The following is a 24,634-nucleotide window of genomic DNA, read 5'->3' as shown; positions in this document are numbered from 1 at the left end:
TGCAGGAAATTTCAGCACCAAGTCTTCAGTTTATGAACCTTTTTATAATTATTGTAGTATTTCCTAATGGGTTCTTATTTAAGCCCTTAGGCTTATCCTTTTCTACAGCCACTGAAGCTAAACTTTCTCAAAAGTTTTTAAAGAAAACTTCTTAATTCCTCTGGTGCAGAACAGAGCTGAACATGATGATGAAGAAGAAAACATTTAGATTTTTTTCTAGCTGGTAGGAGGGAAAGCAGCTAGACTCGAGACTAGATCTGCTTTACCTCATCATGCCTCAAGTTTGCACAGTAAGTCAGGGATAGAACTCAACTCATGACTTCCTGACTCCTGCAGAAAAGATACCCTCAGTGACATAGAGGACAAATAAATATTCTTGTTAGAAGGTGTTAAGGAGCAACAATATTTTAAAGACTGCATTTTATTTTTTCTCTTCAGATCTCACGAGCTACGTTCAAAGGTGGTTTCCCTTCAGCTGCTTCTCTCAGTGTTGCAAAATGCTGGTCCTGTCTTCAGGACCCATGAAATGTTCATCAATGCAATCAAGCAATACCTCTGTGTGGCGTTATCCAAAAACGGAGTTTCTTCAGTGCCTGATGTTTTTGAGCTGTCTCTTGCCATTTTTCTCACACTTCTTTCAAACTTTAAGACACATTTGAAAATGCAGATTGAGGTATCGTCATTGAATTTTGTCTTTAATTAGTTGATAGCATTTGAACTGCTCATGTCACAATTAGAAACTAGGGCTTTAAAAACCAAGATTACTTGGAAAAGGAGCTTTGTATTTCCAGAAGAAGAAAGATTCTTTTGGGGGTAGAATTACACAAAGTGTTGAATTATTACCTGTCTGTTAAATCTTTTCTTTTGGTTTTCATTCATACAGGTATTTTTCAAAGAAATTTTCTTGAACATTTTAGAAACATCAACAAGTTCTTTTGAGCACAAATGGATGGTTATTCAGACTCTGACTAGGATTTGTGCAGGTATTTCATTCATTCAGCTGTCATTTATCAAACATCTGCTATGGGTAATGCCATGAGCTCTGTGCTAGGTACTGGGATAACTACACTAATCAGTAAGGCTGTGAAATATGACATGTTTCTAAATCATCAGTACAGCTACTTTGGACCAAAAGAGAGGGATGTCTCTAGTGAGGTACAAAGTGTGCTAAGAGAGCTGAAGGAAGTGTTTCCTTCTAAGTGAACCTGTTTCCTTGAGTATGTAAATACCTTTGAGTTGTACCATATTAGATTTATGTCATTTTATTTTATCTTAAGGAAGAATCTCACCTTGGATTAATAAAACACTCAAACTATACCTCATTCAAATCGCTGCTTTTTGCAGTAGATAAAACAGAAATTTCCCTTAATGCATTTTCTGAATGAGGAAATTGGGGCTTACATAGGTTAAAGGAGTTGCCTAAAATTATTCAATTAGTGATACACATAGTATCACTTCCATATTTCCATAAAGTTGAACAAAATCATTCTAATCACTTAGATGCACAACCTTCAGAGGCACACTTGACTCCCCACTCTCACTCATACCACATAGCTAACCAATTACCAAATCTTTTTGTGTTTTGATATCTATGATATGTCTCATATATTCCCTTCACTCTCTTCACACAACCACCATCCTAGTTCAACCCATTATCATCTTTCCCTCAGATTGTCATGGTCGTCTCCTAATTGATCTTCCTGTCTCAAATGTCTTCCCACTGTTATCTGTTTTCCACATAGCTACCAAAGTGATTTTTCCTAAAGCACAAGTCTTTAACATGTCACCTCCCTACTCAGTAAATGAGAGTAACTCCCTAGTATTCTAAGGGTTCAGTTTAAATACCTTTGTTTGGCATTTGATGCTCGACCCAAGCTTTTCCCCTTAACTTGCTTTTTCTAAACTTCCTTTACATTACGTCCCTTTATACAGTTCTGCCTTCTAGCCGTACTGGCCTTCTTGCTATTTCTAACTTACACTTTTCCATGTATATATGTGTTTTTACACTGGCTGTCCCCTATCCCTGGAATACATTCCCTCCTCCCTCTACCTCTTGAAATGCCCATTTCTATCAAGAATTAGCTCAAATGTATGAGGCCTCACTGCAGTTAGTATCTTTTTCTCCAACATTACCTCATGACTGTTTTTGTATCTGTTTTGTGTCATCTTGTGCTTGTTGTCTTGCCTTTTAGAATGTTAGCTCCTTAAGGATAGGGATTTGTTTTACTTTTTTCCTTGTATTCGAAGTGCCTAGTTCAGTGCCTAGCATATTGGAGGCACTTAGAAATGACAAGACCTGATAAATGTAAAGTACTTAGAAATGCTTATTGAGGGAGCAGAGACAAGATGGAGGATTAGGGGCAGCCACCCAGCTGAAACTTTCCAGGAATCCCCTCCAAACAACGTTAAAATAATGCCTCAAATCACATTTTGAAGAGGCAGACCCAACAAAAAATTGGAGTGAGATATTTTTCCAGTCTAAGAAAAGTTAAGAACAGCTGTAGGGAACTTGTATGTAGCCTCAAGGCCACATGTGGCCCTCTAGGTCCTCAGGTGAGGCCCTTTGACCAAATCCAAACTTCACAGAACAAATCCCTTTAATAAAAGGATTTGTTCTGTAAAACAGTCAAAAGGCTGCACCAAAGGACCCAAAAGGTTTTGTCATGTTAGCCTATCTGACTCTCTAATCAATAGTGATTTAGAGCATTTTTTCATATGACTGTAGATGTCTTTAATTTCTTCCTCTGAAAACTGCCTGTTTCTTTGACCATTTATCAATTGGAGAATGACTTGTATTCCTATAAATTTGACTCACTTTGTTGTATATTTTAGAGATGAGGCCTTCATCAGAGACACTGATTATAAAAATTCTTTCCCAATTTTCTGCTTCCCTCCTAATGTGGCCTCAAGGCCACAGGTTCACTACCCCTGCTTAAGAGGTGGGCAGAAGAAGTCTACAGCAATGGGGTGGAGATCTGTACAGAGCGCACACATGCAGCAGCAGCAGGAGCTCCTAGCCCAGAGACAGTGCATGGGTCATACAGCTGCTCAGAAAGAGATTGCAGCTGATGCTGATTGGCAACTCTATTGCCCCTACGCAGTTCTGGGTTGCAGTTCCAGGGCAGAAAGGAGCACTGGGGGTCAGTCACAAGGAGCAGGGGCCTGCTCACAGTACCACAGCAGAGAAGAATCCCAGAACATGCAGCAGCAGGGGAACAGTGGCCCTTCCTGAGTAAAGACCGGAGTGTAGACCAAGACCAATGACCATACTTCTCTGAGGATCATACTGCCTTGGAAGCACCAAAAACTTAGAGACCACCAGAACTAGCTCTAAAAACAGTAGCACGTAAAAGCCTGAAGCTTGGGACTGTGACCGACCCCCAAGCAAACAGAGTCCAATTCTAACATAAAATTCAAAGTCAGGAAATAAGCTGGAAAAATGAGCAAAAGGCAAAAAAAGATTCTGACCATATAAATAACTACAGTGGTGGGGAGAATGGAAGGTGTAAAATCAGAAGAATTCAACAATGGGAAAACATCTACCAAAATAGCATCAAAGAAAAATGTTAATTGGACCCAAGCCCAACAAGAATTCCTGGAAACATTAAAGAAGGAGATAAGAGTGGTGGAGGAAAAATTGAGAAAAGAAATGAGTGATGCAAAAAAATTATTAAAAGAGAATTAACCAAAAAAAAAAAGAGAGAGAGAATTAATAGTTTGGAAAAAGAGGCACCAAAAAATTAAGAAAATAACACATTAAAAAACAGAATGGCCTAATGGTAAAAGGGGTTCAGAAATTCACTGAAGAAAAGAACTCCTTAAAAAGCAGAATTGGACACACTAATGTAAAATAAAGGTCAGGAGTAGAATTTATTATATGAAAAAAGCAAGGGATCATGATCTCAGACAAAGTTAAAGCTAAAAATAGGGAAACTATACTGTGTGTAAGTCATATTAATAATTTTAGACCACGCAAAATACCTAGACAGTAATATGTGTGTGTGTGTGTGTGTGTGTGTGTGTGTGTATGTATGTATGAGCATACCTGCCAAAACAAAGACAAGAACTACCATATTTCACTGTATAATTGTCACAGATTTTGTCAGGTTTTTTTTTTTGTTTTTTTTTTTTGCAAAAAAAAGTGGGGTGCAACCATTATGTGAAGTTTTTAAGAAATTTTGTTACGACTTAAAAATCATCTGGTACTAAACTGTATCACTGGCAGACGAACTTTACAGTTTAGCTAGCTCGGGAAGATGCAAGTCATTACCATATCACATGACTTACTCCTGACAGCTACACCTGTCCACCGCCTCCCCTTGTGCCTATGGCTTTTCACTGGGTTGAGTGACAATACTGTTAGTACTGCAGTTCTCTAAACAAACCATGCTTTCAGAAATAATACCAACAGTGTACATGCACTGAGAATTCTAGGCTTGTTGCTCACAATACATGAGAAATAAACGTGTATCCATATGACACTCGGTTTACCTTTTAAGCATTGTGAGGAACAAAATTATACCATGCAACATTTATGCAATGAAAGGTTATAAACCAATTTTTGTACTAAAATCAGGGGGTAGTGAAAAACAATATATGAATATAAACTCAAAACACCTTTTATACTAACAGATCTAAATAATTGAAGTAATATTTATTGTGTATGAGTAATAAAAAAATGACAGCTTTACCTAATGTATTTATGTAATACCATCCAGTTAAATTACTTAAAAATTATCTGATTAAGGCAGAAAAAAAACAGGGTTCATTTGGAAGAGCAGAGAGTCAGGAATTTCAGGGAAACTAGGGGGAAAAGATGTGAAGGAACTACATTCAGTAGTATCAGACCTTAAACCATATAAGGTGAGAGCAGCGTTGAAGTATAAAATGGATAATTTTGATTGTTTTAAATTAAAAATTTCCTGTATAAATAAAAACCTATGTAGCAAGAATAGAGGGAGTGCAGAAAAATTTGGGGGAAAAACTCTCATAGACAGTCTCCTAGATAGAATATGATTGGGTTGGAATATGGTTGTGGTGTAGGAAATGGTGAGCTGGTGGATTTAGAAAACTATGGAAAGACTTTGACATATTAAGAAAATACCACCCAGCTACAGAGAAACAGACAAGACGAAATAAACATAGTACAGTCCTACATATATGCATTTGACTGTATATGTTTATATATGTGTATGTATATGAATAACTATGTGTATGCGTGTGCATATACATACACACAAATATTTCCATGTTCAATTGTAGCGGAGTGGTGGGGCGGGGGGGGGGCCACAAAGTAAAAAGGGCACAACAGGATAAAAGAAGGAGAAATAATTTAAGAATTATTGGACTACCTGAAAGACATGATTGAAGAAAGAGGCTGGACATCATATTTCAAGAAATTACCAAGGAAAACTGCTTTGGTATCTTAGATAAAGAGGGAAAAATTAAAATTAAAAGAGTCTACCAATCTCCTCCTGAAAGAGATCCCAAAATGAAAACTCCCAAGAATAGTGTAGCCAAATTTCAGAGCTCTCAGGTCAAGGAGAAAATATTTCAGGCAGCCAGAAACAACTCGAATATTATGGAGACAGGCAGGATCATATAAGATTTAGCAGCTTCCATATAAAAAGACTAATGGAAGGCAAAGCAGCTAGCTACCCAGCAAAACTGAATATAATCCTTCAAAGGAAAAAACAGATATTTAATGAAATAGAGAACTTTCAACCATTCTAGATTAAAAGATCATAGTTGAATAGAAAATTTGACATTCCAACAAAAGACTCAAGACTCAAAGCTAAAGAGGGAAGACTCAAGAAGGGATTCAATAAAGTTAAATTGTTTATATACCTGTATGGGAAGATGATATGTGTAACTCCTAAGAACTTTGTCATTGTTAGGACAGTTAGAAGGAGTTTACCTAGAGGGCGTGGGTGCTTGTTGATTATATTAGAATTATCTTCAAAAATAAGGGAGGGAGGAAGAGAGATGCTGGGAGAAGTGGAAAGTAAGGGCTGAAATGGGGAAAATTTTCACATAAAAAAGGTGCATGCAAGGAAGAGCTTTTACAAACAGGAAAATGGGGAGGACTGGAAGGCAATTCTTGAACCTCACTCTTACCGCAGTTAATTCAAAGGAGGAAGAAGATGTATACACACTCAGTTGTGTATAAATATGTTACTTACTCAAAAGGGATTTAGGAGGGGAAGGGTGTAAGAGAGAAGGCTGGGGGAAGGGGGAGTGAAGGGGTGATGACAAAGGGAAGGGTAGATTAAGGGAGGCAGGGGTTAGAAGCAAAATAGGATTTTGAGGAGGCACAGGATAAAAAGAGAGAAAAAGAAATAGAAGATAATAGGATGGAGGGAAATACACAGTTAATCTTAATTGTGAATGTGAATGACATGTGCTTACCCATAAAATGGAAGTAGATGGATTAGAAGCCAGAATTCAACAATATGTTGACACACTTGAAACAGAAAGGCAGGGGCTGCTTGGTGGTGCAGTGAGTAGAGCACTGGCCTTGTACTCAGGAGGGCCTGAGTTCAAATCCAGCTTCAGACATGTGACACATGTACTAGCTGTGTGACCTTGGGCAAGTCACTTAACCCCAATTACCCTGCCTTCCCCCCCCCAAAAAAAAAAAAAAACGAAACAGAAAGACACAGAGTTAAAATGAAGGGCTGGAGCAGAATCCTTTACACCTCAGCTGAAGTAAACAAGGCAGAGATAGCAATTGTGATCTCAGACAAAGCAGTAATAGACCCAATTAAAAGAGATAATCAGGAAAACTACATTTTGCTAAAAGATATTATAGCCAATAAAGTAATATCAAAAAATTTGTGGCAAATTTCTCTGATAATTCATTTCTCAAATATAAAGTATAGAACTGAGTCAAATTTATAAAAATAAGAGCACCTCCCCAGTTGATAAATGGCCAAAGGATATGAACAGGCAGTTTACAGAAGGAGAAATCAAAGCTGTCTATTGTCATATAAAAAAATGCACTAAATTGCTATTGATTAGAGAAATGCAAATTAAAGCAACTCTGAGGAGCCACCACATACCTATCAAATACTGAAGGAGTTAAGAGAAATATAGGTACACTAATGAACTGTTGGTGGAGTTGTAACTTGGTGCAGACATTTCTGAAAAACAATTTGGAACTATACCCAAAGTGCTATAAAACTAGATAGCCTTTGACCGAGCAATAACCTTACTAGTTTAGTGTCCCAAAGAGATCAAAGGAAAAGGACCTATATGTATAAAAATATTTATAGCAGCTCTTTTTGTGGTGGCAAAGAATTGGAAATCAACAGAATGCTCATCAGTTGGGGAATTGCTGAAGAACTTCTGGCACATGATTGTGACAGCATAGTATTGTACTATAAGAAATGAGGAGGGTGGTGGTTTTAGAAAAACATGGCAGGACTCACATGAACTGATAGGAAGTGGGAAGAAGTAGGAGGTCATTGTACACAATAACAGCAATATTAAAAGGAGGATCAACTGTGAAAGACTGATCGACACAGATGCAAGGCAATTCCAGGAGCTGTGATGAAAAATTCTCTTTACCTCCAGAGAAAGAGGTGGTTAACTCTAAGTTGTACATTGAAGTATGATTTGCTCACTTTACTTTTTTTTTTAAATATGGTTATATGTGGAAATATGTTTTATATGACTTCAAATGTATAATATATTGCTTGCTTTCTTGGAGTGGGCGAGAGGAAAGAATTTGAAACTCAAAATTTGAAAAGAAAAGAATGCTAAAAATAAATAATAAACTTGAAAAAGAAAAAAAAATGCTTGTGATTGATTGAAACTAGAATTTCTGTCTCTTGACCAATAGTTTAGTGCTTACTCCACTGGCTTTTGGTAGCTAGGTGGTGCCTTGGATAGAATGCCTGGCCTAGGGTCATAAAGACTCGTCTTCCTGAGTTCCAGTCTGGCCTCAGCTACTTGCTAACTATGTGACCCTGGGCAAGTCATTTGATCCTTTTTGTCACAGTTCCTCATCTGTCAAATGAGTTAGAGGAGGAAATGTCAAAATGCCAGTATCTTTGCCCAGAAATCCCTAAATGGGATGATGAAATGTACATGACTGGAAAACTGAACTAACTTTGTTGTGAACAATTGTCTCTCTGCTTTTGTTGGGTTTTTTTGGTCATCTGAAGAAGTGTTCACAAAGAACCAATTCAGATTCAGATTTACGCTAAGAAATTAAAATAAGCTCGTTGTTAAAATTGTGAATTTTTCCCTTTATCCTTTATAAGGAAAAAACCCTAATCTTCATATCTTATCCTTTAAGATGCCCAGTGTGTGGTGGATATTTACGTCAACTATGACTGTGATTTGAATGCTGCTAATATTTTTGAGCGCCTTGTAAATGATTTGTCGAAAATCGCTCAGGGAAGAAGTGGACATGAATTGGGAATGACACCACTGCAGGTAAAACATAGAGAGGAAAAGAGCTAAATCTAATCTCTCTACTTTGAGTCACTTGGTCTAGTATATAGTACAAAACTCTAAACCCCAGTTTCCAGTATAGACAGAATATAGATTTACACAATTATTAAAATACACACCATATACATGATAGTTGGAGACGTTAGATTAGCAGTCTCTCCTCTTTGAAGGGTCTTTCTGACACCTGGAGGTGTCAGGAGGATACAAATGAAAATACAGTCCAAGTCAAAATAAAAGATACTGGCAAAAATTTATTTTTAAGTAAAGAAGCCAGTCTTATTTTAAATACCGAAGATACGCATTTCCTTAAAAAATTCCTTGCTACTATTTTTCACCAGTAACTGTCCTTCTTGTGCATTCTCTAGCAAACTGATTTTTTTCATTAACTTTTGGGTCCAGAATACTTGTACTATACGATTATGATCAGATGCTAAAATGGTCATGGATTTCTCAAAGTAGTCAAAATGTTATACTTCCAATAAAAATGCCTTCATTCTGTTTCTTTTCTGCACCTGATCTTGGCCCCTCCCAGCATTTTCCATTTGAACTTAAGAGTCAGGATGCCTTGTATAATCATTTACTCAGTAACCATGTATTCAGAACCTAATCATGTACAGTTTACCTTGCCAGATGCTAGTGAAGATAGGGCCCTCAAACCAGCTTAATGTTTTATTTGTGAATGTAGAATGTGATAGAAATGCACACCATCACTGAGTATCACTGCTTTGAGAATACTTATTCACTTTTCAAGGTTTTCATGATCTTATTGATGAAGCCAGTTTCCCCATTCGCAGATCACAACCTATCCATGCCTTCTTATCATATGCAATTCTTGTCCGTGTCTTTATAATAATCTGTCTAGTGCCTGGTTGTTGGGAATGGGGGAGAGGAGGGCTTCTCCTGGGTATTTTGACATTTTGTGGATAATAGTATAGCACTTTGGCTATCAGTCTGTTATCTCTCACTTTCACTTACCAGACAAGGTTCTCAGATTCTATCAGTTATGATTTTTACAGTCATAATAATTTTCTGTAGGTGTCAGAGGCATATTTTATCGCCTAGTCCTTATAAACTCTCCATAGTCATTATTCATTTCTATTGGAATTGTCCCTGGTTCTTTTTTTTTTTAATGTAGTATGATGTAGGTTCTATTTAACCATGTTTGTGGGTTTTTTAAAACATAAGAATATATAACCTAGGCCAATATGTGGACTATGTGCCGAGAAACTTTTTAACTCTCAAGATGATTAATTCAGCTTCCACAGTTCTTGACTTCAGATAAATATTTTTTCTAGAATTCTGATGCTAAGATGTTTGTAATATGTACTTTAAAAAGAGTTTTAACAGTTTTCTCTTTTTAAAAAAATCCATAATACTTATATCATTAGTTAACATTTCCCTTGTTTTTGTTTTTGTTTTTTTGGAATATAGAAGTATTCATATCCAGTGTCATCTCAGGTTTTCCAAACAGTGTCTGCCTCAGCTTCGTTTATCTTTCCTAGAGCTCCATTTCTTGCTCTGTAAATTGAGGCATTTGGACTAGATGACCTCTGTGTTCCCTTATATCTCTATAAAGTTTTGTGACTCAGTTTTATCCTGGATATGAATCCTGTATCTCTTTTCTCACTTAGGAATTAAGTCTGAGGAAGAAAGGTCTTGAATGTTTAGTATTTATACTCAAATGCATGGTGGAGTGGAGTAAAGACCTGTATGTGAACCCCAACCATCAAACAAGTCTTGGTGAGAGTCTTGTTTTTGCTTTATTCTACTACCCATCACAAATGTTTAAGATGAACCAGAAACTTTTTTTGTGTGATGTAGGCTATAGAAGTACACTAGAAACCTTAGTTTCTAATTCCTCTCTGCCATTTTAAAAAAGGTTTTGCTTCAAAGATAAGTGAAACTTGGTCATATGTATGTGGCAGGAAATGGAGGAGATGAGTGAAAAGGACATTGGAATCTACAGTCTTGGCTTCATTGTTGTTTTGTGACCTTCTAACTCTTTGTATTAAATATGCTCTTTTGTTCAATTGCAGGCCAAGAGAGACCAACAGATCAGGACCTGGTGGAGCCCAAAGGTCTTGACATCAGGAGGAGGAGTAGTGTAAGCTCCATGGACTCCACCGTATCATCAGGGATTGGAAGCGTTGGTACCCAGACCTCTGTCCCAGATGACCCTGAGCAGTTTGAGGTTATCAAGCAACAAAAGGAAATCATTGAACATGGAATAGAACTGTGAGTGTCCTCCCTGCCACACCCCCCACATGCTTCCTTTAGGCTCATCAGGTTATTTTTGTTGCCTGAAAGTGTAACATTGGTCATTGGGTGTTTCTGTACCCTTAAAGAAGAAATAAATAATACAAAGAGTTAAGGCAAAATCCTTTTTTTCTCCCCCAAATCAAATAATTTCTCATGCTGTGTTTTTGAACTAATTTTGTAATGTATGGTTTTCCTATTTTTGTTTTTCCAAACTGAATTCACACAGTTTATCCTTTCAGCATTTTTTGGTGTGTGTTCCAGTTACGTGCACAGCACTGTTCTAAGCATTTTTTGTGGTGAAGAGGATACAAAAATAATCATAGACATAATCCCTGCTTGAAGAGAGCTTAAAATCTAACAAGAAAATCTAAACTGCGTAAAGTAGCTTGATATGAGGCAAAGTACTAAAAGAGAAACAAAATCCTGTGGCTTTAGGGGGAGAATGAGATTTGCTTCTAGAAGGGATCCAGGGAAGGATTCATTCAGGAAATGATATTTGGAATGAGCAAGATCTTGACAGATGGAAACAGGAGAAAGTTATCCTGGACAGGTCGGATCAAGAATTGTCCGTGTGTGTGTGTGTGTGTGTGTGTGTGTGTGTGTGTGTGTGTGTTTAAGGCTACCAAGACACTCACATTACCTTGTTTAGACTAAATTCTTTTCAGTCCCATTAGACTCAACTAGGCCAAACCTTTGCTTAATATGACCTTTCAGTTTATCCTAATTACCCAAGAAACTAAGAGAATTGCAATTATTGTAGCTCTTGAATGTTGGACATCACGTAGCAGTCAATTCACTAACTATTACTGAGACAGTATTATGCCACTTGCCCCCTCCCCACACTCTTTTCTTGTGCCTTGCCTGTACTTTTACTCCTAGTCTATTGAGATAGGTCATCAGTTTTTGCTTGCTTTAGAAAGTGTTGATCCTCTGAACAAGACATAATCTCTCTTTTGTGACTTAAGATTATTGCTAGAATGAAGTAATATGATTCATTCTCTGACAGACTACACCCTTGGCTGTTGTCAGATGAGGAGGCTATTTTGCAAAATCAGACAAGGAAGGGTTGGGTATAATACCTCCAGAAAGATTGATAAATACCAAAATAAAAGGAGGCATGCCAGGTCACAATTAACCTGAAAAGTCAGGTTCATAGAAGAAAAATTGCTCTTAGCAGGATTAAAAGGGGGATAGAAAGAGAGGCAAGAACATAAGCCCAGAAAAGGCACAGTGGATTTTGTGACTTTTGTCCATAGCCAGAAATAGCCAATTTGTGGCAGCTCTCAGAGCTTCCAGGAATCTCTTGTTTGAATTTTCCTTCGTGTTTTCCTTCATAATTTACTACTAAGTGGACATCACCTTTTCAGTCCCTCAGACGTTTCAGAAATAAGCAGCATGTTCAAGAACTCATCTGATGGAGCTAATGTAACAGAAAAGGAAAGTGATAAATGTTGGAGAGGATGTAGGAAAATTGGGATACTAATGCATTGTTGATGGAGTTGTGAACTGATCCAACCATCCTGGAGAGCAATTTGGAATTATACTCAAAGGGCAATCAAACTGTGTATACCCTTTGATCCAGCAATACCACTTCTAGGTCTATATCTGAACGAGATCATAAAATTGAGAAAAGGACTTACATGTACAAAAATATTTATAGAAGCTCTTTTTGTGGTGGCAGAGAATTGGAAATTGAAGGGATGTTCATCAAGAGGGGAATGGCTGAACAAGTCATGGTATAAGAATGTAATGGAATACTATTGTGTTATAAAAAATGACAAGCAGGTGGATTTCAAAAAAACCTAGACAGTTCATCTGATGTTACCTTATTCCATGATTAGGTTCAACAAAAAACCAAAGCGGGGCATCCAGTACCTGCAGGAGCAGGGCATGCTTGGAACTCCAGTGGAAGATATTGCACAGTTTCTGCACCAGGAAGAGCGCCTGGATTCTGTAAGATTTCACATTTCCTTTTTGTAGACTTAAGAGATTCCTGAAAGCTCAGAGCATATTAATGGCCCAGCAGAGGGTGACTTGACTGTTGTCCACATACCTGATTAAAACACAACAGTATACTTATATGCCCTTTGTAGCACAAGCTTTCTGATGGGAGCAGTTGTTGAGGACACCATTTTGGGGAGGGAGTCAGAAAGAAGTTGTTAAATCATAGCATGATGTGAGACTAGAATTAGTCTGTGCTGCGAAAGTTTGGGCAACTCTTAGCTGTTTCTCATCCTCAGCCTTCTAGGATTAGTATTCCTTTTTGTCGTGTCTCATCTTCCTCTTTGCCTGCTAGATATGCCCATTCTGTCTTTAATCCCTCACATAACATACCAGACCTCCAAATATTGGGTAGGAGTAGTAGTTGTGAAGGGGTCAGCACTAACTTGATGACTGTGCTGTACCCCTTTCACTGCTAAGTCCATTGGTGGGATGTTTGTTTCAGACCCAAGTAGGAGACTTCTTGGGAGAGAGCACCAGACTCAACAAGGAGGTGATGTATGCCTACGTGGACCAGCTTGATTTCTGTGGGAAAGATTTTGTCTCAGCTTTACGAATATTTCTTGAAGGTTTCCGCTTACCTGGTGAAGCTCAGAAGATTGATAGGTTAATGGAGAAGTTTGCAGCAAGATATCTTGAATGCAACCAAGGGTAACAACACTTACCTACTTTCTAAAGCATTTTTCTGTTTGGTTTTATCTCTGTATCATTTTCCGCTTGAGCAGGGGGATAGACTTAGTATTTCTAGATCTGTGCTGAATGACAATGCTTGAGAGCCATGGGTAGGAGAAGTGGGCATTTTTTATTACATCTAGAATAGGGAAATTTTTAGCTCCCTGATTAATATCTGGAAAGGTCTTTGGACTTGTTTTTCTTTCTTTCTATGTGCTTATTAGCAGGTAATCTTGGCTCAACATAAGAACTTTGTGGCAACTAGTACCTTCCAGAAATGGAAAGGGGTGCCTCACAAGGTAGCAATCTCTTCATCAGCAGAGATTTTAAGCAGATACCAAATTATGATTTCTCATGATGTTCTAGTTGGGATTCATACATGGGGCAAAGTAGACTAGACTTTCTCTGTCACCACAGATTTTCTGGGGCAGTAAGTGTGTGGCATGTATTAAATTCTTGAATGTCTAAATGTGTAAAAACCCTGTGGAAAACATACAATGGAAACATTTTGGTAGCTACTTTCCATCATGATACCAAATATACAGTTTTTATTTTAAGCTACCTGCTGAATATTTGGAAAAATCATTCTTGTGAAATCGCTAGTCAGCAAAGTCAGCAGTCAGGTCATTTGAACCTAATGGAAATCTTGATTTGCTTCAAAGATTTCATGTCCCTGCATTCTTTAGTACATATCCTGTGTGGGTATTGAGACCCTGCCTCTGTCTTAATCAGCAAATTTGTGACCCAGTCAAACTTAAAATTATACAGTAGATCTTTTTACTAATTAATTTTGTACTTTAATTAGACTCAGTATTTTAATTACCAAAGATTTTCTTTTCTTACCGCTTTTGTATCATACACACTGTATTGCTTTCCTTTAACCTAATATACTTAGCATCTCGCTATTTCCAAAGAAATCTTGCTGAAACTAAGTAAGAAAGTTGAATTGTGTTCTTATTTTGTATTCAAATAAACTCAATTTTACCCTTGCATTCTTATTGTTGAATAGTGCAGTAGATTGTGTAACTGTTTAATTGATTGGAAAGTCTAAGCAGTTTAATTGTAAACTGCTTTATGCAGAAATAGAATTCTTGACTTTGACACGCACAACACCTTACCTACTGTGCATCATCTTTAATAAATGTTAAATAATGATAGATATTGAAATTCCTGACTAATTTGCTGTTAGATGGATCAGTCAGCCTGATTTCTCTTGAGTATCTCTCAATTAGAAGTTTATAGCTTCCTAACCACAGAGCAATGAGTGAAGTTCTTAAAGTCTCTAATCTTTTCTTCCAGGCAGACTATGTTTGCTAGTGCTGACACTGCTTATGTCTTGGCATATTCAATTATTATGCTCACAACAGATTTACACAGTCCTCAGGTAAAGTACTTGCTAATCCTTTTTCATCTTGCAGAGTATAATTTTTCTCATACTGTCAGATTTTAAAGTAATTTTTAAAACTTCTTTTCAGGTAAAGAATAAAATGACAAAAGAACAATATATTAAAATGAATCGAGGTATCAATGACAGTAAAGATCTGCCAGAGGAATACCTCTCCACCATTTATGAAGAGATAGAAGGAAAGAAAATCGCAATGAAAGAGACAAAAGAGCACACGATTGCTACTAAATCTAATAAACAGAGTAAGCCTAAGAGCAAATTATTGTTATACTGATTCTTTCATAATAGTATTTTGGGGATAGATTTGATATTAGCAACTAGAAGTAATTTAAAGCAGTTGTAAGTTTATGGGCAAAGTTACAGTATTGAATGGAGTCCAGACAGAAAAAGAAAGAGTCCTAGTTTCCTAATCAAAACTTTCCCTCACATTTCAAGTGACTCTGCCTCTTGAAAGGTCCAGAATCCAGTCGCTGAGCCATTACACACAATATGTTGATCTCATCTTTTCTCCCCCCCCAGTTAAAAAATATTTATTTTCTCTCCCTTTCACCTCTTTTTCTCAAATTGAAAAAAAAAAAGAAAAGAAAACCTTTTAAAATAAACATTCCAAGTCAAACAAAACAAATTCCCTCATTGGTCTTAACTAAAAATGGCTGCTTCATACCTACACTTTGAGTCCATTACCTCTCAATGAAGATGTGGGGAGCATGGTTCATCATGTATCCTCTGGAGTTGTCCTTGGTCATTGCATTGTTCATCATTCTTAAATCTCTCAAAGTTGTTGGTCTTCAGTTGCTCTCCTGGTTGTATTCATTCACTGAACATCAGTTCATGCTACCCAGGATTCTCTGAAATTGTCTCTTTCATCATTTCTTAGAGTGCAATAATATTACATTACACTAATATACCATCATTTGTTTCACAATTCTTCAGTTGATGAATAACCTCTTCTTTACCACTTCAAAAAGAGCTACTACAAATATTTTTTTCACACATGGGTCCTATTTCTCTTTGATCCTTCTGGGGTATATGCCTGCTAGTGATTTTGCTGGGATAAAGGATATACGGTTTGGTGACTACCTAGGTATATTTCCAGATTACTTTCTATAGTTACCCAGATCCGTGGCTGGTTCCACTAACAATGCATTAGCGTACCTGTTTTCTCAAAGTCCCTTCAGTGTGTCATTTTCCATTTTATCATCTTTACCAGTCTTACGGGCTTGAGATACAACTTCAGAGTTGTTTTACTCTAATTGCTAATGATTTGGAGCATTTTTTTCATATAGCTGTTGATAGCTTTGATTTCTTCCTTTGAAAACTGCCTTTTTTATATTCTTTGATCATTTATCAGTTGGGGAACACATTAATCTCATATTGCTGTGTACCTTCATAGATGTAGCCAGTGAAAAGCAGAGGAGATTACTGTACAATTTGGAAATGGAACAAATGGCTAAAACTGCTAAAGCTCTGATGGAAGCTGTGAGTCATGCCAAAGCACCTTTCACAAGTGCCACACACCTGGACCATGTCAGGCCCATGTTCAAGGTAAGTCCTTTGAGAAGCTAAGCAAGGAAGGAGTGAGCATCACTTAGGAGTTGGAAAGCAAGGATACGAGCAGGCAGGCAAAAAATTATGAAAAAAATGGTAATCCCCTGAAGAGGAAGACTAAGGCTCTATAACTTTTTCTGTATAGGACCTGGAATGATTTGATTTAATTTAATTCAATTCTCTAATCTTCAACCTTTCTTTGTGGACTGCTTCTTTCGTTACTGCTATAAACATGCCCACTCCCCCGTCCTTAAAAAGCATTCACTAGAATCTGCCATCACCTCAATCCCTAATCCTATATCTTTGCTCTTTCTCAGAAAGAAGAAAAAAGCTATCTATACTCATTGCCTCTGCTTCCTGTCCTCTCACCCCTCAATCTTTTGCAATTTAGCTTTCAGCCTCATCACAACAGCTGAAACTTCCCTTTCCACAGTTACCACTGGCCTCTTAATTGCAAAATGCAGAGGCCTTTTCTCTGTCTTCATCCTTCTCCATCTGTCTGCTGCGTTTAACATTGTTAGCCTTGCTCTCCTCTTCTTCACTCTCCCTTAGTGATGTCATCAGCTCCTATCATTTAATTATCATCTCTTTGTAAATGAATCACATACATATGTATATGTAAACATTTATATATGTACATGGGTGTCTGTAGCCAAGTAGCCCTGTTGTTTTTCCTGAGTTCAGTCCCATATCATTAACTGCGTGTTGAACACACTGGATGTCCTGGAGACACCTCAGATTCATCATATCCAAAGCAGAATTCATCATCTTTCCCCCTAGAAGGTCTTTCCTTCCTCTGAACTTCCCTTTTACTCTGAAAATGATCACTATTCTTCCAGTCTCCCTGTTATCTTCAGCTCCTCACTCTCCTCTCTCCACACATCCAGTCAGTTGCTAAACCTTCCCCATTTCGACCTCTGCAACATTTCTCACATTAGACTCCTTTCCCTTAGTTTAGGTCCTCATAACCTCTCACTTTTATGATTATAACAGCTTCCTAATTGGTTTCCTTTCCTCAGGTTTCTCCTTAGTCTAATCTATCCTAAACACTGTTCCTAAAATGATTTCTCTTAAGCACAGCTCTGATTTGTCACCACCCAAAATCCAGTGGCTCTCTATTGTCTCTAAAATCAAGTAGAAATGCTTTCTCTGTTCACCTTTTAAAGTCCTTCACAGCCTGGCCCCAGCCTATTTTTTCTAGCCTCATCATATATAACTTCCTTTCCTGTCCTCGATAATCTGGCCAAGCTAGCCTCCTCCTGCTTTTCATAGTCAGCACTCCACTTCATCTCCATACTTTTGCACAGTTTGTTCTCTAGGCTTGGAATGTACTTCCAGATAGGCCCTACAGCTCAAGCATTGCCCTCTATATGAACCTGTTCCTGACTTTCCCCCTTCCAACTATTAGTTCCCTCCTTACCAAACTACTTTACGTTTATTTGTGTATATTCTCTATATTTACATATACATATTTTTCTCTCCAAATAGAATGAAAACTCCTTGAGAGTAGGGATTATCTTTGTCTATTTGTGTCTCTGCTGCCTAGTATAGAGCCTGGCACATAGTAAATGCTTATTAAATTCTTATTGAATCTATTCAACATATATTAAGCATCTGCCTTGTGCAAATTATTGTACCGGGTGCTAGGGATCCAGAGATGAAATAAGGTACTTTCAAGGGGATTAGCATTTTATGGGAGGAGTGTGAAGGAGGAAAATGAGATATGTTTGCAAATAATTATAATACTCTTGATCTGGGGATTCTTTGTTATAGCTACTCCCACCGCTGACAGAATCTCACTCTGATGCTTTATTTTGATATGAAAGTTACCTTAGTTTCTCAAAGACTATGATAGTAGAGTATATGCTTTCACAGGTTCAAGAAAGTTGGAAAGATTTTGAGAATTGGCGCAGTGACTATGTTTCTGCTGTCTGAGGAACTAGCTTAGCTAAATAAAGAGAGATTATCATCAGAAGACTGAAATTTTTTTGGCCATTGCAACCCTTGAAATATATAAAAGTTCAAGTGTATATGACTTAGAAAACAGTGAAATGTATAGAAGAGGTCAGACAGAGAGGCATAAGGGAGTAGGTGATATGATATGGATCACCTTTAAATGGTAGGACCAGGAAAGGCAGCCTGGGCCTGAACCAGGCTTTGAAAGGAAAAGGATTTAAATTAGAAGGCCAGGGATCAGGAGATTGACAGACCATCTTTTCCAAACATGGAAAATGGCCTGCATGAATGCATAGAAATTAAAGAGAGCATGATGTGATCAGGGGTAGGTGGTAATCTAGTTTGGCTGAAACATAGAGCACTGAGAAGCAAGCATTGTAAAATGAAGATAGACTGCTTTTTAATGATAAAACAATAGTGAAATATTTATCCCTTGTCACAGCTGGATTTATTCACAAGCATTTATTGACCACCTTTTAGATGGATGACCTATGCTGGATACTGAGAGGCATAAAGAAATTAACAAAAAGTCCCTACCCCTCAACAGCTAGTATAGGAAAATGAGGAGTATATCAATTAAATATGCTAAAAAGAATGTGAAAATTCATAATAAATATAAAATGCTTAGAGTTCACAAGAGAGAGAGATTACTTCTGACTGGGGAAGAACAATAACTAGTTTTATGCAGTAAGAAATGATGAACATAAAGAATTCAGAAAAACATGAGAAAAGTTATATGAACTCATAGAGAGTCTGATTAACAGTCAAGTCAGTCAATATTTATTAGTCAAATGTTTAGTAAGTTCCTGCTAGGCACAGTCCTAGGCTCTGAGGATAAAAAAAATTTTTAACCATTCCCTGCTCTCAAGGTGCTTACTGTCTAATTGGGGAGGCAACATGCAAACAAGTTTTACCAACAAGATATTTATAGGATAAATTGGAAATAATCTTAGTGGAGAAGGCACAGTGATTAAGGAGCATTGGGAAAGGCTGTTTGCAGAAAGCAGCACTTTAACCCAGAAATAAGAAGGGAGAGTTCTGGGCATGGAGGGCAGCCAATGAAAATACTGAGAATTGAGAGAGGGAGTGGCTCATTCAAGAAATAGTGAGGAGACAAGGGTCTCTGGATTATAGAATACATGGAGGGGAGTAAAGTGGTAAGACTGAAAAAGTAGGAAGGGACCGGGTTATAAAAGACTGTAAAAGCCAAAGAGAAGGTTTTATATTTGATCCTCAAAGTAATAGGAAGGAGGGGCAGAATCAAGATGGCAGAGTGAGAGGAAGCATTTTTGCCTTACTCACCTAGTACACCTCCTTCACAAAAACCTAAAAGGGCACTAGACCAAATTCAGATCAAGAAAGCCAAGAAAAAGTCACAGCGAGTCATTTTTTCATCCTGGGGTATCTTAGGAATATAGATGAAGAAGGTTGCACACACTGGGGTGGGAAATGACCAATAGCTTAGTGTGGTGGTGGCAGAGACAGGGAACATTCCAGTACCCAGGGACAGAATGGGCACTGAGACAGAACATCAGGACTGGATCCTAGGGACCCCTGAACAAGTGCTGGGAGCAGGATTGGGTGCCATCCGAGAGCTCCGTTGCCTGTTACCCAGTTCCAGGTTAGAGTTCCAGAGCAGACAGGAGTAGTTACAGGCAAGCAGAGGGTCTAGCTGAGTTTTTAGCGCAGGAACAAGTTCTGCAAATGTAACTCTAGGGTTATTTTATGGAAGTAGATCTAATAGATATTGGAGAATATTGAATGGCAACAGAAGGGGGTATATCTGTTTTTTAGCTGTGTATGGCATGTTCACAAAAATTGATTATACATTAGGTCATAACCTCACAAACAAATGCAAAAAAGCAGAAATATTAAATGTGTCTTTTTCTGACCATGATGCAATAAACATTATATTCAATCAGAACTTATTAATGGACACTGATATGTGCAAGGTGCTGTGCTAAGCAAATTCAACAAAGGGCCTTTGAAGCATAGATGAAAAATTGATTGGAAATTAATTGGAATTAGTGGGTCAAAGAACAAATCATAAAAACAATAATTTTATTAAAGATAATGACAACAATGAGACAACATAACAAATTTTGTAAGATGTAGCTGTATTAGGAGCAAACGTTGTCTTTAAACACTTTTATCAGCAAAAGAAGGCGCTGATCTATAAACTGGAGGTATGACTAAAAAACCCTGGAAAAATAACAAATTAAAAAACCCCAATTAAACACCAAAATAGAAATTCTGTTAATTAAACGAGAGATTAAGAGAGTGGAAGTAAACCATTGAACTAACAAAACTAGGAGCTGGTTTTTAAAAATTAATAAAATAGACAAGCAATTGGCTAATTTGTCCTTAAAAAAACACCAGCACCAAATTGCTAGTATCAAAAATGGAAAAGAGAAATTTACAATAAATGAAGAAGAAATAAAAGTAGTTATTAGGTGTTTATTTTGCCCAGATGTATTTCACTAAAAACATATGACCTAAATCAGAAGTATCAAACCCATAGTCACCTGATTAAAATGTAATTGGGAGATGTTTAACAAAATTTTTTTTAAAAATAGAATACAGCATAGGTAATGTATATTTGTGGTTTTCTGAGTAAATACATGGTATCTGATTCTATTTGAGTTTGATACCACTGATTTAAATGAAACAGATGAAAATTTACAAAAATATAAATTGCTGAGATTAATCAGGAAATCAAATACTTAAATAATCCTGTCTTTGAAAAAGAAATTGAACAAGACAGACATGAACTCCCAAAGATAAAAAATCCAGGACCAGATGGATTTATACATGATTTTTACCAACATTTAAAGAACAGTTAACCCCAATGCTACACAAACTGTTTGAAAAAAGATTCAAAGAAGGACTTCCTTTCATAACACAAATAAGATCTTGATACCTAAACCATTGAGAGTCAAAACAGAGAAAGAAAATTTCCAATTTCCCTAATAAATATTGATGCAAAAATTTTAAATAAAATACTAGCAAAGAAATTATAATATATCACAAAAATCATACTCTGTAACCTGGTGGGATTTATACCAGGCATGCAGAGCTGCTTCAATATTAGGAAAACTATAACAAAATTAATCAAATTAATAACAAAAATAAAAATCATATAATTATTTCAGCGATGGAGAAAAAAGCTTTTGACAAAATGCAAAACTCATTCATGTTTAAAAAACACTAGAAAACATAGGAATAAAAGGATCTTTTCCTAAAATGATAAGCAGTATCTACACATAAGAGCAAGCATTATTTGTAATGAGGACAAGCTAGAAGACTTTCCAGTAAAATCAAGAGTGAAGCAAGGGTGTCCATTATCACCATTATTATTCAGTATTGTACTGGAAATGCTAATTATAGTAATAAGGTAAAAAAAAAAAGAAATCAAAAGAATAAGCTTAGGCATATGGCAGGCATATAGATCAGCTTCTCACACTGTGTTCCAAGATGAGCTCAAAATGGGGTATATGATTTAGACATCAAAGATGCTATCATAAGCAAGTTAATGGAGCATAGAAGGAATTGCCTGTCAGGAATATGGATGGGGAAGAGTTCATGACCAAATGAGAGATAGACAGGTTCATGGGAATTAAGAGGGATAATGTTGATTACTTAAAAAGTTGTTGTATGAACAAAACCAATGCAGCCAAAATTAGAATAATAGCAGGAAAGTGGGGGGGGTGGGGAATCTTTGATGCAGGTTTCTCTGATAAAGATCTCATATCTAAATATATAGTGAACTGAGCCAAATTTGTAAAAATAAGAGCCATTTCCTAACTGATAAATGGTCAGGGGATATGAACAAGAGATTTCAGAGAAACCAAAGAAATCCAAGCTATCAATAGTAAGAATAAAAAATGCTCTAAATCACTAATAATTGGAGAAATATAAAGTAGAACAACTATGAAACTACTTTATACCCCTCAAATTGGCTAAGATGACAGAAAAGGAAAATTATGTGGGAAAATAGGCACACTAATACACTACTGGAACTATCCCCAAAAAGCTGTGCATATCCTTTGATCCAGCAATTCCCCTACTAGGCACACACCCCAAAAAGGTAAAAGGATAAAGGACCCATATGTACTAGATTATTTATAGCAGCTCTTTTTGTTATGTCAAGAAATTGGAAACTCATGGGATACCCATCAATTGGGTAATGACTGAACAAGTTATGGTATATAAATATGGTAGAGTACTATTATGCTATCCTAGAACTGATGAAGGGGATGGTTTCAGAGAGACCTGGGAAAGCATATATGAAGTGATACAAAGTAAAGTGAACAGACCCAGGAAAACAATTTACACAGGCTAATACCAATATTGTAAAAATAATCAGTTTGAAATACTTAGTAATTCTCATTAATGCAATAACCCACCACAATCCCAAAAAACTCAGGGTACAGATTGAAACATATTTTTTACTTTTTTTTTAATTTTGCTTTAAAAAAAATGGCTAATGCAGGAATTTATTTTGCATGAAACTGAAAATGAAAAGCAATTTTTTAAAAATAAAAAATAGGAAGCCACTGTAGTTTATTAAATAGGAGCATGAAATGATCAGACCTGTGCTTAAGGAAGAGCAATTTGACAGGTAACTGGAGGGGAGAAAGAACTGAGGTCCTGATCCCAACCTGAAGGCTATTGTAGTAGTCCAGGAATGAGGTGATGAAAGCAGGGTGGTACCGTTGTCAGAGGAGATAAAGGAATATATGTATGTATGTATGTGTGTGTGTAATGAAGTGATAAGAGCAGGGTGGTGGTGTTGTCAGAGGAGAGAAAGGAATATGTGTGTGTGTGTGTGTGTGTGTGTGTGTGTGTGTGTGTGTGTATGACTCCTAGGTTTCCAGCCTGAGTGATTGGGAAGATGGTGGTTTCCTTTATAGCAACAAGAAAATTAGGGGAAGCTAGGTGGCGCAGTGAGTAGAACACCGGCCCTGGAGTCAGGAGGACCTGAGTTCAAATTCAGCTTCAAATACTTGACACACTTACTAGCTTTGTGACCTTGGACAAGTCACTTAACCCGAATTGCCATGCCTTCCCCTCTCTAAAAAAAAAAAATTATAAAAAAAGAAAATTAGGAAGAGATAAGGATTTGGGGTGGGTGAGGGGACAGAAATATTCAGTTAAGTTTTGGAAATATTGAGTCTCCAGGACAGCCAGCTTTGAGATGACTAATAAATAGGTAGCTTGAGATGCAAGACTAGACTAGACCTCTGTCTTGACCAGGAGAGAGATTAGGGCTGTACAAATAGATCTGAGAATTATCAGCATAATAATTGAATAATTGATAATTGAATTGATAATAATTGATCATTGAATCCGTGGGAGTGAGTCAGATCCCCAAATGTAATAGTATAGAGAGAGAAAACAAGAGGTTCCCAGAACCAAAATAACAGTGTACACAATGACTATAAATGACATAAGTGGTGGGGTGGGGGGATCGCTGAAAGGAAGCAAAACTGAGTGATTGAAAAACCATTAATGGACCTGGAGAACACATAATGAAATATAATCTCCTTCCTCACTGCAGAGGGACAGGAATCTACTAAGGCAGTATATTTTATTCATCATCAGAATGATCTTGGTGTCAGATGTTTTTACTCAGTTGTTTTCCTTCATAATAAAGGAGGGTCAGGGGTGAGTTATTTCTAGTTTCTCATTCTAGAAGGGCTATTGTTACATGATCAAAATGACTTTAACAAATAACCTTTTTCTTTGTACCAGCTGGTGTGGACCCCTTTGTTGGCTGCGTACAGCATTGGGCTTCAAAACTGTGATGAAACTGAAGTGGCCTCTCTGTGCTTAGAAGGGATAAGATGTGCAATCCGGATAGCTTGTATCTTTGGAATGCAGGTGTGTAAGTCTGCTTCTGAGGTCTATGAGGTTCTGGACTTTACATCTGGGGACTTGCAATGACAGAAAATTTGCAAAGTAATATTTGTGATGGTTTCATCACCTTAGCAGTCTCAGCAGTGCCCAGAGAGTCACAGACCAGCCTGTTTTTATGTGTTTATGTTTGTGATTGGCTCATATGTGGTTATACAGTAATTTCTTGGCTAATCACATTCTAGTGCAGGAATTCTTTTCCTTGCTTGTGTCATGGATGCCTCTGGAGGTCTTGTAAAGCCTAGGAGCCCTTCTCAGAATAAGGTTTTTAAATGCATCAAGTAAGATGCAAAGAATTACAAAGAAAACCAGTAATATCAAATGACAATTATCAAAATTTTTCTTAATAATTTATCTGGACCTCAGGTGAAGAACCCTTACCCTAGTAGTAGACAGCAGAATTTGGCTGAATTCAAC

The 24,634-nt window shown here is 37.1% G+C and overlaps 1 protein-coding gene across 1 annotated transcript in view; it reads left to right on the top strand.

Moving 5' to 3' along the window:
• The window catches only part of ARFGEF2 (ADP ribosylation factor guanine nucleotide exchange factor 2), a 112,864-nt gene that overhangs the window by 50,446 nt on the left and 37,784 nt on the right, over window positions 1-24,634 (top strand). The window contains exons 10-20 of the mRNA XM_036752533.1: window positions 439-673; window positions 884-983; window positions 8,303-8,442; window positions 10,092-10,200; window positions 10,497-10,695; window positions 12,561-12,672; window positions 13,166-13,371; window positions 14,692-14,776; window positions 14,868-15,039; window positions 16,191-16,342; window positions 24,056-24,184. Of these exons, the coding sequence (XP_036608428.1) occupies window positions 439-673; window positions 884-983; window positions 8,303-8,442; window positions 10,092-10,200; window positions 10,497-10,695; window positions 12,561-12,672; window positions 13,166-13,371; window positions 14,692-14,776; window positions 14,868-15,039; window positions 16,191-16,342; window positions 24,056-24,184 (1,639 nt within the window). The remainder of the gene's footprint in view (window positions 1-438; window positions 674-883; window positions 984-8,302; window positions 8,443-10,091; window positions 10,201-10,496; window positions 10,696-12,560; window positions 12,673-13,165; window positions 13,372-14,691; window positions 14,777-14,867; window positions 15,040-16,190; window positions 16,343-24,055; window positions 24,185-24,634) is intronic.

This window comes from Trichosurus vulpecula, chromosome 3, assembly GCF_011100635.1.
Source record: "Trichosurus vulpecula isolate mTriVul1 chromosome 3, mTriVul1.pri, whole genome shotgun sequence".
In the NCBI taxonomy this organism is placed as follows: Eukaryota; Metazoa; Chordata; class Mammalia; order Diprotodontia; family Phalangeridae; genus Trichosurus; species Trichosurus vulpecula.
Note: the sequence above shows the minus strand (reverse complement) of the source record. Positions and strands in the feature narration are given on the sequence as shown.